This window comes from Callorhinchus milii, unplaced genomic scaffold (genome assembly GCF_018977255.1).
Source record: "Callorhinchus milii isolate IMCB2004 unplaced genomic scaffold, IMCB_Cmil_1.0 Scaffold11, whole genome shotgun sequence".
Taxonomy (NCBI): Eukaryota; Metazoa; Chordata; class Chondrichthyes; order Chimaeriformes; family Callorhinchidae; genus Callorhinchus; species Callorhinchus milii.
Genome location: NW_024704752.1, coordinates 5653090 through 5665820, shown reverse-complemented (window position 1 = coordinate 5665820; position 12731 = coordinate 5653090). Strand labels below are relative to the sequence as shown.

The following is a 12731-nucleotide window of genomic DNA, read 5'->3' as shown; positions in this document are numbered from 1 at the left end:
ATCTTTTTTTGCAGACTTGCGATCAACCGACTCTTCCAGTGATTGGGTGTCACGTTGACCTTGCCTATGGCATTACATGGGTGTATGAAATTATGCTGTGGTTTTTGGGTGTTTTTTTGTCCGTCCTTCGGATGAGACATCAAACCGAGTTCCTGTCTGCGTGTTCAGGTGGACGTTAAAGATTCCATGGTACAAATTGAAAAGAGAAAGGAGTTTCTTGCGGTGTCCTGGTAAACAATCCACCAAATAAAATTGGCCCATGGCTATTTCTGAGACATTGTTGTGCGCAAATTGTGCTGGCACAGTTGCCTACAAATTTGCAGTCACTCCAATTCACAGTAAATCCTGTGAAACGCTTTTGAGATGTCCTTCTGATGTGGTAAGGCATTATACCAAATACAAGGATTGTTATTATTCAATTGAGTATACTACATTATTATTTAAAACATTATTGATGATGTGCCTTGATCAGCCCGTTACTGTAGTGGCAGTTCCAGCGCAGAACTAAATCAAGGGTCACAGTCAAGAACTAAGTCAAGGGTCATCGCAGGAGCAATGAGAGAGAAGCCTGAAGTAGGAGTCTTCTGGAGATAGAAGACGATTGGAATGCCATGCCAGAGATGCAAGGAGCAGGAAGAGCATATCAACTTATGTTTTTGAAATAAACAAACAAGAGAGGAAAGTCCTGAGAGACACTGACCATGATAGTAGTGTCTTCTCTCATGTCCTATCCAAGACTGTGAGAGGGGGGATGGAAGAACCTCAGATATGAGAGTAAAATTCAAGTCTTGGAAAGTCTGGGGTTTTATAAAGAGTTAAGAATTGTTGAAGACTGAGACCTCTGTAAACAGCATTGTGGTACTGCTGAATACTGTTCTGCTGATCTGTATTGAAACTAGCTGCACAAAGCTTTGGTTGAACACAGTCATTGCGATTGCATGACTGTGTTTTCCAGTGTATGGTCCTGACTCTCAAAGGGACTTGGTGTGTGGCAAACCCCTGTATTTGCTCTGCACCGTTACATGTTATTGAGTTGCAATACTGTCTTCTATGGTGTGCAAACCATTGTTCCAAAACTGGCTTCCCCATCCCACCCCCAACAGCTGAAGATAGCTGGGTTGCAAGGTGTGATAATCACAGAATGTTCAGAGATGAATGGATCATGCTGGTATGACGGAGGCTGAACACCGCACAGACCCCAAGCTCATGCAGGTATTGTCATTTTAGTCGATGATTGTTGACCATTTTCGGATGTGAAGAAACATCCTCTCGTTCCCTCCCGACTTCAGCACAATGGTCGGATCTGAAGGCTTTTCATACCCCTGATCATGAAGAACAGTGCATTTGTACAACTGAGACTGAGACATGATCAAATGTAATCCTGTGAATCAAGTGCTCAGACACTACCTAGGAGAAGGGTCGTCTATTAGAAAGTATTTGTGACATTATCCCTGAGTGGGAATCCAAGATGGCCTGCGATTGAAGGGGAGTAAATTCAGAACAAACACTACTTCAGTGAGCGAGTATTAAATTTATGGATCACTCTACCTAGGGAGATGGTGGAAGCAGAAAATGTTGTTTGTTTCATGAACAAATTAGATAAATTTCTGCTGGAAAATAATATCTCGGGATACAGTATATAGTTTGGAACACGACATGTCAAGTGACTACCAGGATGGTGGAAGGCGAACTAGATGGAACTTGGGTCTTCTTTCCCTTGAAGTTCTTATATTCTTATGGCTATTGAACAATTCTGCACCAAACCATCGTGTTTAAGTCAGTGGGGGCGGGGGGGGGGGGGGGGGGAGGTTGATGTTCAGACTCAAATCCAAATCTATAATCCATTGAGTGAGATTCCACTGTTTCTTTAACAGTTTCCATATGATAATTCTCACATATCTCACATATCTGCTAGGAAATGTCGTAATGTTCCACCCTCTAGAATATTCTGATGACAATATTCAGGAAATCAACAGAAAATGTGCAACAGAGCATTACACTACAAATGTTAACTTCAAGCCTCGTTAGCTGGATGGTTTTACTAGTCACCAAATGCAGATTTTCTCACTGACATGCAGCTCAGACCTAGTACACATCAAAAACGCTTATGATGATTGTACCCAGTGATATCTAGTCAGACTTTAAATGCTAATAGATTGGGAAGGGCAATGGGAGTTCAGGGACGTGGTTTGGTTCTTCAGGGCTTTACACTCCATTTTCACATTAAATGGAGAGGAAACTGATTCTTTGTAAAGAAAACATGTTTGTACCTATTGTGCTGCACTCAATGCGTGGAAGTTAGGGATTCCCCTATTTAATCTTCTCCGGTGAAAATATTCAGGAAACCAACAGGAAAGATAAAATAATAAGCATTTAGGCACAGCAGACGTGAACTCTGAGTCTAGTCCCAGCTCTGCACCCTGAGGGAGATTGCTGATTGCTATAGGGAGTGGAGCAACACTGCTGTAAACCTTCCCAATCTGCAGGCTGTGGAGAGGAGCGAGTCTGGAGGGCAAAAAAGTAACCAGGACACAGACTGAGGAGGCAAAATCTCCTTATACCCAGTTCAACATAGGGAGAGGCTGAGGCCAGGGAGTAGGCCTGAAGCTTACTTTATTTGCCTTGCAAGCTGTGAAGCCCAGAGGGGGAGGGAAGAAAATAAAAGACATAGCATTCTGGAGAAAAACAAACCAAAAATCCTATAAGCATACTAAATGGCAGACTGAGAATAAAATATTCTTTATAGATTATACTTTGCTTCTTTCTGGTGACCTGCTGCTTAATAACTCTCTTAAGAGGAGTCAAGCGTGTGAAGGAATGAACTGTAGAATGAACGTACGCTCACCACGGGCTGCAGTGGAGTGCCAGGCATCATGGCATTGGCTAGCTGCATCTGTTGGGCTAGCATGGCCATGTTTTTCTGCTGTATCAGGTTATTCCGTCCATTTATCTCAAGCTGTGTTTTCAAGTGAGGAGGAGGATGGAGATACTTGCAGTTCTCTCTGGAGCAACGGCCCTGAGCAGGGGGAGAAGAGAGGAAAAAAACATATTTAAAGGTCAAGATAACAGTTCCCCAATGCTAACCACGTGCCATTGATTATTTTCCACCTGACTGCAAATTGCTGGCTGATACATCACTGGCACAACAAAGACAGGTGCCATTTGGCTTGTGCCATGTACAAATCTCAGTTTTCAAGGATGCTTCACAGTATAACATTACCCAATTTTCTCTGGCTGACTCACCAGAGCAGCTTCTACGTGATTCCAATCGGGAGAGGCTGTTGTCATGGTGACTCCAAGCCTTGAATCTTACAATTATACCATGAAAAAAAGGTCTGAGCCTCTCACTAAAGTGAAAGGTGCAAGATTACAGTCAGAAGATCAGAGTCACTTAGACTAGTGGTGTGCTCTGCACTTGAGACTATTTGGTAATGTTGTAAAGCGTGAGTGCCTATGTATTAAGAGCGCGTTTGATAATGTCAGGCGTTTTCCTACCCAGTGGCTGATGTTTCACTCATTGAGAGCAAAGTTTGCAGCTGTAGACAGCAGGGCTCACAAATAGCATTGAGAGTAGCTTGGCAAGTTCCAATGTTAATCTGCAACCATGTGGAGAGATGGCGCTTAGAGAACACATGTGCGTGTTCTGAAAGGACTAGAGTGCCAGGATATACAGAGCATCATCTAGATGTCACAAACACCCGAAAAAGGCAGGCATGCCATGACCACCACCACCAGGCTGGAACTCATTACTCTTTCACAGGAGGGGGAGTGGGGAGGGGTGGGGGAGAAAAGACTTCTTTCTGTTCTCTCAATTCTCCATTGTTGTAGATAGGAATCTTACAGCACATCTGGGCGTTGCTGATTACACTCCCGTGCGTGGCAAAACTAGCACAACACGCACTTTATTGTAAACGGGCTGCAGTCCCTCATACCCCTGGTGCCACACACATGCGATCCAAGGCTAGCTGCGTTTCATGACGTTTCTCTTTCATACAGAAAATTTCAGTGACGGAGTGAAACCTCGGCACGAAAATCCAAGCCAAAAGAGGGAAAATATGTTTTGTTACCACAAGAAATATCTGGCAGCAAAAGCAGTTTTTCTAGCATGAGGCCAGACGAGGAGCAAAGAGGCATATGTCAAAAGCGGGGAAAATTACAAAAGTAATTACATAGAATTATTACATAGAATATACAGCATAGAAACAGGCCATTTGGCCCCACTGGTCTATGCTGGCATTTATGCTCCTGCCCTTCCTCAACTAAGCCTATCAGCATAACCTTTTATTCCTTTCTTATCTAGCTTCCCCTTAAATGGATCAAATTGAACACGATTACATTTTAAAAAAAATACTGAAACACTTCTTCATCCAAACCTTCCCTGCATATTATCCTGGAACCATCTCAGCTCCAAGGAGACCTTGCTTACCAACACTCCCTTCTTCCCATCCCACCCACACCCACAAAGATAGTCACAGTTTAGCACTATGAAACACTACCCTGTGTGAAGTGCGCTATATACTTATGAGTTGTTGCTGTAGTCATTAGTTGGTCATTTGACATCTGACACGCACAGGTTTGAGGCCTCACTAGGAGAACAGCAGGCATCAGAAACTCCTTGCAAGTTTCCTGGTGAGCGCCATTCTCTGCGTGAAATGCATCAGAGCATTATCAGCATCTTCTTGCCCACAGCTTGGACACACATCTTACCCACTGAGCAATGGTACCACCAGTTAAAATCGTAATACTTGAGCAAGCTGTAACTGCTTATTTCTCTTCAAACCAATCAAAATGGATACCGAGCCCTATATAGATGGTCATGCATTTCTTAATAATTTACATGCACAGCGCCTTTCATGTTAAAAAAAAGCACTTTACAATGTAGTCCTGTAGCTTAGTGGTTAGAACACTCATCTCGCAAGAGAAAGGACCTGGTTTCGATTCCTGAGCAGGGCGAAACGTTGAGCAAGTTTCCTTACTCCACCCACCTATTTACCGAGCAGGAACCTGGTTGTTAGTCAATTTGCGAATTGCTTTTCCAGATATAATAAGCCCTTCAAAATTTTTTTTTAAAAATAATAATAATTTGGTCACTCAATCCATGACTGTTTATGGGACATTGCTGCGTGTATCGCCCACAAAATATACAGTAAATTCACCTTACAAAGTATTCTGTGAAGCACTTTGAGACATCTCGAAGACGTGATAAGGCTCTATATCAAATGCAAGGATTATTATTAAGAAACAAGTATTATTTTCTTCACAATTTAGAGAACTGACTTGATCTGTTTTGGACACGCTTTGTATAATGGAATTCCCCTCCTCTCCATCCTGAATAAATACAGGGAAAGAAAGTTTCTTTGACGTTTTGTTTATCAGCCGTGCCAATGTCACACACTTTAAATTAATCCCAGGTTCACGTGCTGATTTGTGGCATTCAAAAGAATGTCATTTTGTACATTGGCACGGCCTCATCAAAGCATCCAAACAGACTGACATTATTGTTCAGTTACTTCAGTGTTTACCAACCAGTTGCTGCTGGTGTACAAAGGGAGTGAGTGGGAAAGATGTGAAACTGAAAAGAAAACATCATTCTTTTGAAATTTCCCTTAGAAAACATTATTCCCATTGTTTTTCTGAGCAGCGAAGTAGAGAGTGGACTTGATAACTTTCCGACACATGGGATTCAGCTGCAGGCTGAGAACTGTCACCAAGCCACATGATTAGGCACATATTTCGAACGACAAGAGCTCCAGTACTAAAATGCGAGAGACAATCCAGCCAGTTTTTCTCAGTTCTGCGATTGAGGCAACAATAATAATTATAATCCTTACGTTGATATAGTGCCTTATCAAGTCTTTGAGGGCGATTCATAGAATATATTGTAAAGTGCACAGGATTGTATATTTTGTCGGCGATCCAGCCAGTCTGCAGGCCTGGGATGTTTTTATTGAGATACCCTCTTGGTCTAACATGGCACATTAACACAAACTCTACAATATTATATATGCTTAAACATGCTTTTTCAAGGAAGGTCACACCTCACAGGTCAAATGGAAACACCATCAGTATCAGGAGGAAAGCCTCATTCTGCAATCTGCTTGGCTGTGGCTGAAACATGAAGAGAGCTTGTCCAACCAAGTGTCAACAACAACAACTTAAATTTATATAGCGTCCTCCTCGCTGGCCGGCGTCTCAGAGCGCTTTACAGTTTAGGATCCCGGGACCGAGCCGGGGGAGGGGTGGGAAGGTGACCAAAGGCGAGGTTGAAAAGAAAGGTCTTCAGCAGGTCTGTCAAACATGAAGTCAGGACAATGACTCACATTTTATATAGCACCTTCCTTGTAGGATAGCATCTTGAAGTACCGGGCTGATCTGCTATGGGAGCAAGAGTCTCTGATAAAGTTTCACTGGGAATGTGAAAGTGAGAGGGGAGAGACACTGAGATCACATGATGTTTTCGATAGACTATGTTATCCTCAGCTATAAATCAGCAAGTCTAGAAGGTTCTAAACAGGCTAACTGAGGTGTTAACTGAGGCTAACTGCTGGATCACAGGACACATCTCTGACAGAGTGACATCTACAACACGAGCTCCAGTCTCTTCACTTAAAGCCAACAAACTTCAGATTGGCTTCAATCAGCATTTTCTCCCAGGTTGAGGTTCATACTATACTAACTGCAGGAAACTCGGCAATCAGCCGCTCACAATCTTTTCAAACCTCCTGTTGATGGCACAGGATGTTAACACTCCGTGGCTTAATCTCACCAGGGTAGCAAGAATGTAATACACACTGCTAGCCAGCATTGAGACACTCACAGATAATTATATACGCACAACAGATAGATATGCATACATTTTACAGATACACACATTCTCACACAGACACTCAAGAACAAAAAAAATTGCATTTATATAGTGCCTTTCATGTTGAGAGGACGACTCAAGGTGCAACCACACTCAGATATACATTCTTTACCGACACACACATACTCAATCAGAAAAAAACATGGAAAATGGATGAAGAAAGAATTTTATCAAAACTTTCGAGAAGCACTGTAGTTATTACAAGTGGTAGTGATATTTTTACAGGCAAACACAGTAGTGATACACACCAGTAACATCCTACGAACAGTTACTGCTGGAGTGTCAGCCTAGACTGTGAGCCTATTAAAACAGCATGCTGGAATTTTCCACAGAGAACTAGTTTGTTTACAAACCTCTACACATCCAACCAATTAATGAGGCTGAGGTGAAGAGCAACCGGCGAGTTTAAACAGAATATGGAGTGAACGGCACAATGAAAATAATTTTATATAAAATAACGAAAAGCTAGCTTCAAAGAACACAATTAGTTCTGATTAAATGGATGTCACCAGGCTAGAAACCAACATCAGGCAGTCGATGGGAAAAAAAATCTTTTGCTCACAAGCAAAATATATCCTTTTATCAGCAGAGTGAACCTTTGTGGGGGCTTATTGAGAATCCCAGGCAAAGAGCCAAAGCCCATATTGCAGGGCACTACTAAGACTGTACAGAGGAGGAGAGATAAAGGAGGAGACAAGATAAATCAAGATGTGGTGGTGAAGCTATGCCAGGCTTCGGGGGTTTAGAAGCTTATACTCTTGGAGAAAGGGAGTGGGGGGGAAGTTCTACAGAGCTGAAATCCTGGGAAAGAATGAGAAGAATGAGTTAGCGGAGGAGACCGTGCAGCACATTGAGGATGTATGTGTGTGGGGGGGGGTTGGGGGGGAGAGCGTAGGAGCTTGGGAGCAATAAGAGAGGCAAGTTCAGAGTAATGATAATATACAAGAGCTCAGAATGCTGGCTGGTGGATTAAGAACAACTGACATAGAAAAGCTGAACCTCAGTTCAGACCTTGGGTCAAAACTCCGACACACACAAAACATGATTGGGAGGAAAGCTTCATTCTGTAGTCTTCTGTGACACTGATTTTTTTTTGTTGGGCAGCTCATCATCATTCTTAAGTATCCCAACCAAAATACCAAGCCTTAAATATGTACCGTTTTCTTTTGTCTGGGGCAGGCACACACTCTCACCCTATTCACTTAATCCCAGAGAATTTAGGTACAGGTTAACCAAAGTCAACGCTTAGGGGATCCCAGAACATATATTGGGGTAACTGCTGGAGGTTAGCAGCAATGCTAGCTTTTAAACCCTGCACGTGACCTACTCGCTACATTAGTTCATTTCCTCTCTTTGCCTGTCCTTGACACTGTCTTGTCAAAACTTTTCCCTCAGGTTTCTTAATGTAAAAATAATCCTTTGAAGAATGAATATCTAACTCATTCTTCGTCAAAGCAGTGCCAATGTCACACAGTTTAAATAAATCCCAGGTTCAAGTGCCGATTTGTGGCATCCAGAAGAATAAATGTCAATAGATACTTGTCTGTGAGACCAGGCATGGGGAGAGGACGCAGTCTTGTCATTGAAATGGAACCTGTAGAGAATCCCAATGCGGCTGCATCACATAGAGCTTCACAATGTCAACTCTGGAAACTACACTCGCTCTCCACTGTCACATGGCTGCCATCAGGGGAGAAGCTTGCATGTGAGTCAGGTTATAAAATCAATGCTGCTCAGCCTGTGTGCCTTTGAGGATTCTGCAGCAGGGGCCGATTCAATGCAGACTGCAACCTTGAAGTGATGCAGGTGCCACAGCTGAAGGGAACCAACATAGGAGATATTCCTGCCCTGGATGAAGCATTCACCTTGTGTACATTGTCTGCAGGTGAATAAAATATTAGAACACATCTGTGTAGTCCATGCAGATGTTCTGGTGCAGTGTTGGAGCGAATGGTACTCTTAAGACCCTCCTTTTCGACAGTGCCTTCGGCCACCCTCCTACACTCCCTGATCCCAAACCCCTGTTCGGGTCCAAATCCCTGACTATCCAGTGCCTTGGGACATCGTCCCAAAGTGAAATGCGCTCTACAAATGTAATTTTGCATTTATATTTTGCAATTTTGTATTGTCATGGGCCCCATTATTCGGATGAGATGTTAAACTGAGATCCCATCTGCCCACTTAGGAGGATGTTAAAATATTTATTTGAAAATAGAATGGAATTTCTCACAGCGTCCTAGCCAACAATCTTACTGGTAAAACTGAACATTAGGCCTGTTTGTGGGACTTTGCTGTATGCCCACAAATACAGTCATTACAGTTAACAACAATTACCTGTGAAATGTTGTGAAACTTTTTAGTTATAGGGGCTGTGTAAGAATTGTTGGCAGAAGGTGTAATCCTTGTCCCGTCCTTAATGCCATCTTCATAACTATCTGTGTGAAGAAATGCTTCCTAAATTCTGATTTGAAGCCTTTGCCAACATGTAATACATCCTTCTACAAGAGAGGAGTGGTCCACTATCTAACTGTCAATGTGGGTGGTCAAGTCCAATGGAGGGGCCTTTTGTCAGTTTGAGGGTGACGGATATCTGAAGCTTGGAGATGTGACTGGGCCCATCTCACAGTGAACCTGAATTTGGAAGTTGCTTGAATCTTAAACATTCAAGAACTAGTGGTCTTACAGCCAGTCAGTCCTCTATTCATAGCCATTCGTCACATTCTGAATAAACACAGTCTCTTCAGTCATGAGAAGAGATGTCTCAGGGGACTTGTAGAGGTACAGAAGATTCAAAATGGCATTGCAGAACAATACATTCAGATACACCACGGCAGCAGGACAAGAGAACAAAGGTTCAGGGGTGAGAAGGATAAGTTAGGAGAAACACCAGGAAATATTTCTTTACACAGAGGAGAATGAGTAGCTGGAACAGGGTGAGCAGGAAGAGTGGTTGAGGTCAGCATGCTGGGACTCATTTAAGAAAAAATGATGCTGTGATTAGAGGGTTGGTGTTGTGGAAGGCTGAGATCAAATGGTTCAAAGGGCCTTGTACAATCTGAATCTTGCCTGGTATCTATGGCATACCCACACAAATCCAGGAAATAGCAATATGGAGCAAAGGGGAGGGGATTGTGGGAGGGTACTGGTTCCATTCGAATCCTAGCTGCTGATGGCACCACTGACAGAAATTGAAAATCTGGAAGATGGGATTAGTTGGGCCAAAAAGCATGACATTTAAAAAATATTTACTTCTGAGCCAAAGTGGAGAGTGAAAAAGCATCACATTTTCCACAGCTTTTCGCTGCTTACGCCATTCTGTACACTGTGTATACACAGACACACGAAAAGCATCCCACTCCTTCACATGTCTAACACCAGAAACTGCACTGGAGAAACATAACAAAAGTATTGAGGTTATGATCAATGCTGAAGGATTCCGACTAGAAACTATAACGAAGAAAGACTCAATAGCTTGTACATCCGAAAGAACTTCCATTAACACTGGATTTCCCCCACATTACCACAAAGCAATTTACAGCATTCCCAATGAGGAACTATTACATGAGGTCACAGGTCACCTGTTAATTATCTAGAACAAGGAAAAGCAACAGTGTGATTGAGTCAAAATCAACCTTTAGCTCAGCCAGGAGAAGGCAAGCGCCGAGGTGCAAACTGAGCAGTGCGACCAGCCCAAGAGATGGATTCAGTATTTGGGTTCTAAGTTTGCTTATAAAAAACACTGCTGGCCTAATGATTTCAAAAGAAAGTCAAAGGTGGGCTATGAATGTTAGCTAGCTGTATGGAATTACACATAAGGCTTCCGTGATACACAGCAGAATAGTGACTTGCAAAACATTACTGGCAAACCTGGCATAATACAAGCAAAGATATTCAGATTCTCCCCAGTGAGATGAAGCACAATAATAGACAACAGGTGGAGGCTCCATTCAATCCCTGGGTAGCTCAGAGAAAGTGAAAAGTCTACTCGGCTAGCAGCTGTTCTTGTGGAATTGTTGCCTTAACACCTGGAAACTTCCCACTTACAGGAGTGTGGCATGTGCAGTTATTAGGGCAAAGTCCGTAAATTCTTTTGTTGGGGGATTAATTAGATGCTAGAATTAAGGGGAACGAGCGTGAGAATGGTGTATGTGGAGAAAAGTTCCAGCATAGTCTGGATGGGCCGAACGATCCGCTTCTGTGCTGGAACATTCTGTGATTGTGTAAGAAACATTTCATAAAGGAGATTCTTATTAAGAAACAAGAATCCCTGTGGACCCACAGGAACTGCGCCTGGGATGTAGGGGAAGGCGGAGCAAAATTTCCATGAATTGGGGGCGACATATTAAGGTTACTAAGGTTATCTTCATTGCTCCACTGAAGAAATACCACAGAAAAGATCCCAAAGTCTCTATAATAATAATCTTTGCATTTGATATAGTGTTGTATCACATCATCGACTCGTCTCAAAGTGCTTCACAAGATGTACTGTAAAGTGGATTGACTATTTTATGGGTGAAACTATATAATAATAATCCTTGCATTTGATATAGCTCTTTTCACGTCGGGAGGACGTCCCAAAGCGCTGCACAGAACACACTGTAAAGTGAATTGACTGTATATTTGTGGGCGAACACGGCAGCCAATTGCGCACAGCAATGTCCCACAAACAGTCGTAGATTGAAAATGACCAATTTATTATTGTTTTGGGTTTTGGAGGGATTATTATTAGGCTCTGTGTGGAGTAAGGAAACTTGCCCAAGGTTTCGCCCTCTGCCTGGAATTGAACTCAGGTCTCTCGCTTGTAAAGTGAGTGCTCTAACCACTGAGCTACAGGACTCCACGACTGAGCTACAGGACTCCACGACATCAAGATAGCACCAAGATGCAATGTTCCAACAGCAAGCAATAGTGCCTGATGGCACATTCTCATGGGAATCCCTGGGTCAGGAGGCTACCCAGGGCTGACAGTGCAGACGAAGGAGCCCAGGACATGCATTGTCGAGAGTTGAATGAGTTCAAGCTGTCCTAACCCAGCCTCCAGCAAACAGAAAGGCTGCCTTATACTGACATGGGGAGGGGCAGCCTCACCAATGAGAAAGAGTGGCCACTCTGGCCTGGTTCCCTGCAGGCTCCGCGTGCAACTGGTTCGTGACTTTATTCCATTTCTACAATCACGCATTTCAGAATGGAAATTCCTCAGCAGAACAGAGCTTCTGCTCTACTGGAAAACCTGGCCTAAGCAGCAAGGAACAGAGTAATGAGCCTTGGGGAGCAATATCTAATAACACCTTTTTTATTTGTGGAAGCCTCTCGTTTCCTATTTAAAAAACATCTACACTCCAAACAACAGTACGTTCAATCAATCCTCATCCCTGTTTCCTAATAAGTGCTCAGAGGTAAAGACTTTGGTTCAGGCACCTTGGAGCTCTGTCACCTTTGCCCTGGTGATGGGTGGCACATCTAGAACCAAAGTATTGCATCTTTTGTAAACCAATATCAAATCCTTGCCTGTGAACGTCCCTTTTAAAGACACAAGAACTGTGGTATTCATAGTATTGTATCGGTTATTTATCTCTTACAGCCCAGAAGAAGGCCTTTTGGCCCAGGGGTAAGTGCTGGCTCTCTGAAAGAGCTCTCCATTTAGTCCCATTCGCTTACCTCTCCCCTGCCACCCACCACCACTTTATATGTCCAACCTTTACTCTCCTTCCTGCTTGGTGCCACTCACTGTCTGAATGAAGCGCTTCGAGATGTTTACCTTATGCAAAAAGCACTGTGCAAGTTGTTAACCATTCAGTTAAGTTTTGAAGCAAAATAAATGTGCAGTTGTCTGGCAGGACCTGGAGAGCAATGGTTTACTGGATTG

At 43.1% G+C, this 12731-nt stretch overlaps 1 protein-coding gene across 12 annotated transcripts in view; it reads right to left on the bottom strand.

The window, feature by feature from the left end:
- The window catches only part of mbnl1 (muscleblind-like splicing regulator 1), a 120181-nt gene that overhangs the window by 25791 nt on the left and 81659 nt on the right, over positions 1-12731 (bottom strand). For 11 of the 12 annotated variants that reach the window (XM_042339051.1, XM_042339040.1, XM_042339039.1 and 8 more), the window contains one exon: positions 2840-3016. In XM_042339051.1, coding sequence (XP_042194985.1) covers positions 2840-2914 — 75 coding nt within the window. In that variant the 5' untranslated portion in view covers positions 2915-3016. The remainder of the gene's footprint in view (positions 1-2839; positions 3017-12731) is intronic. The other variant, XM_042339044.1, reaches the window with a different exon arrangement.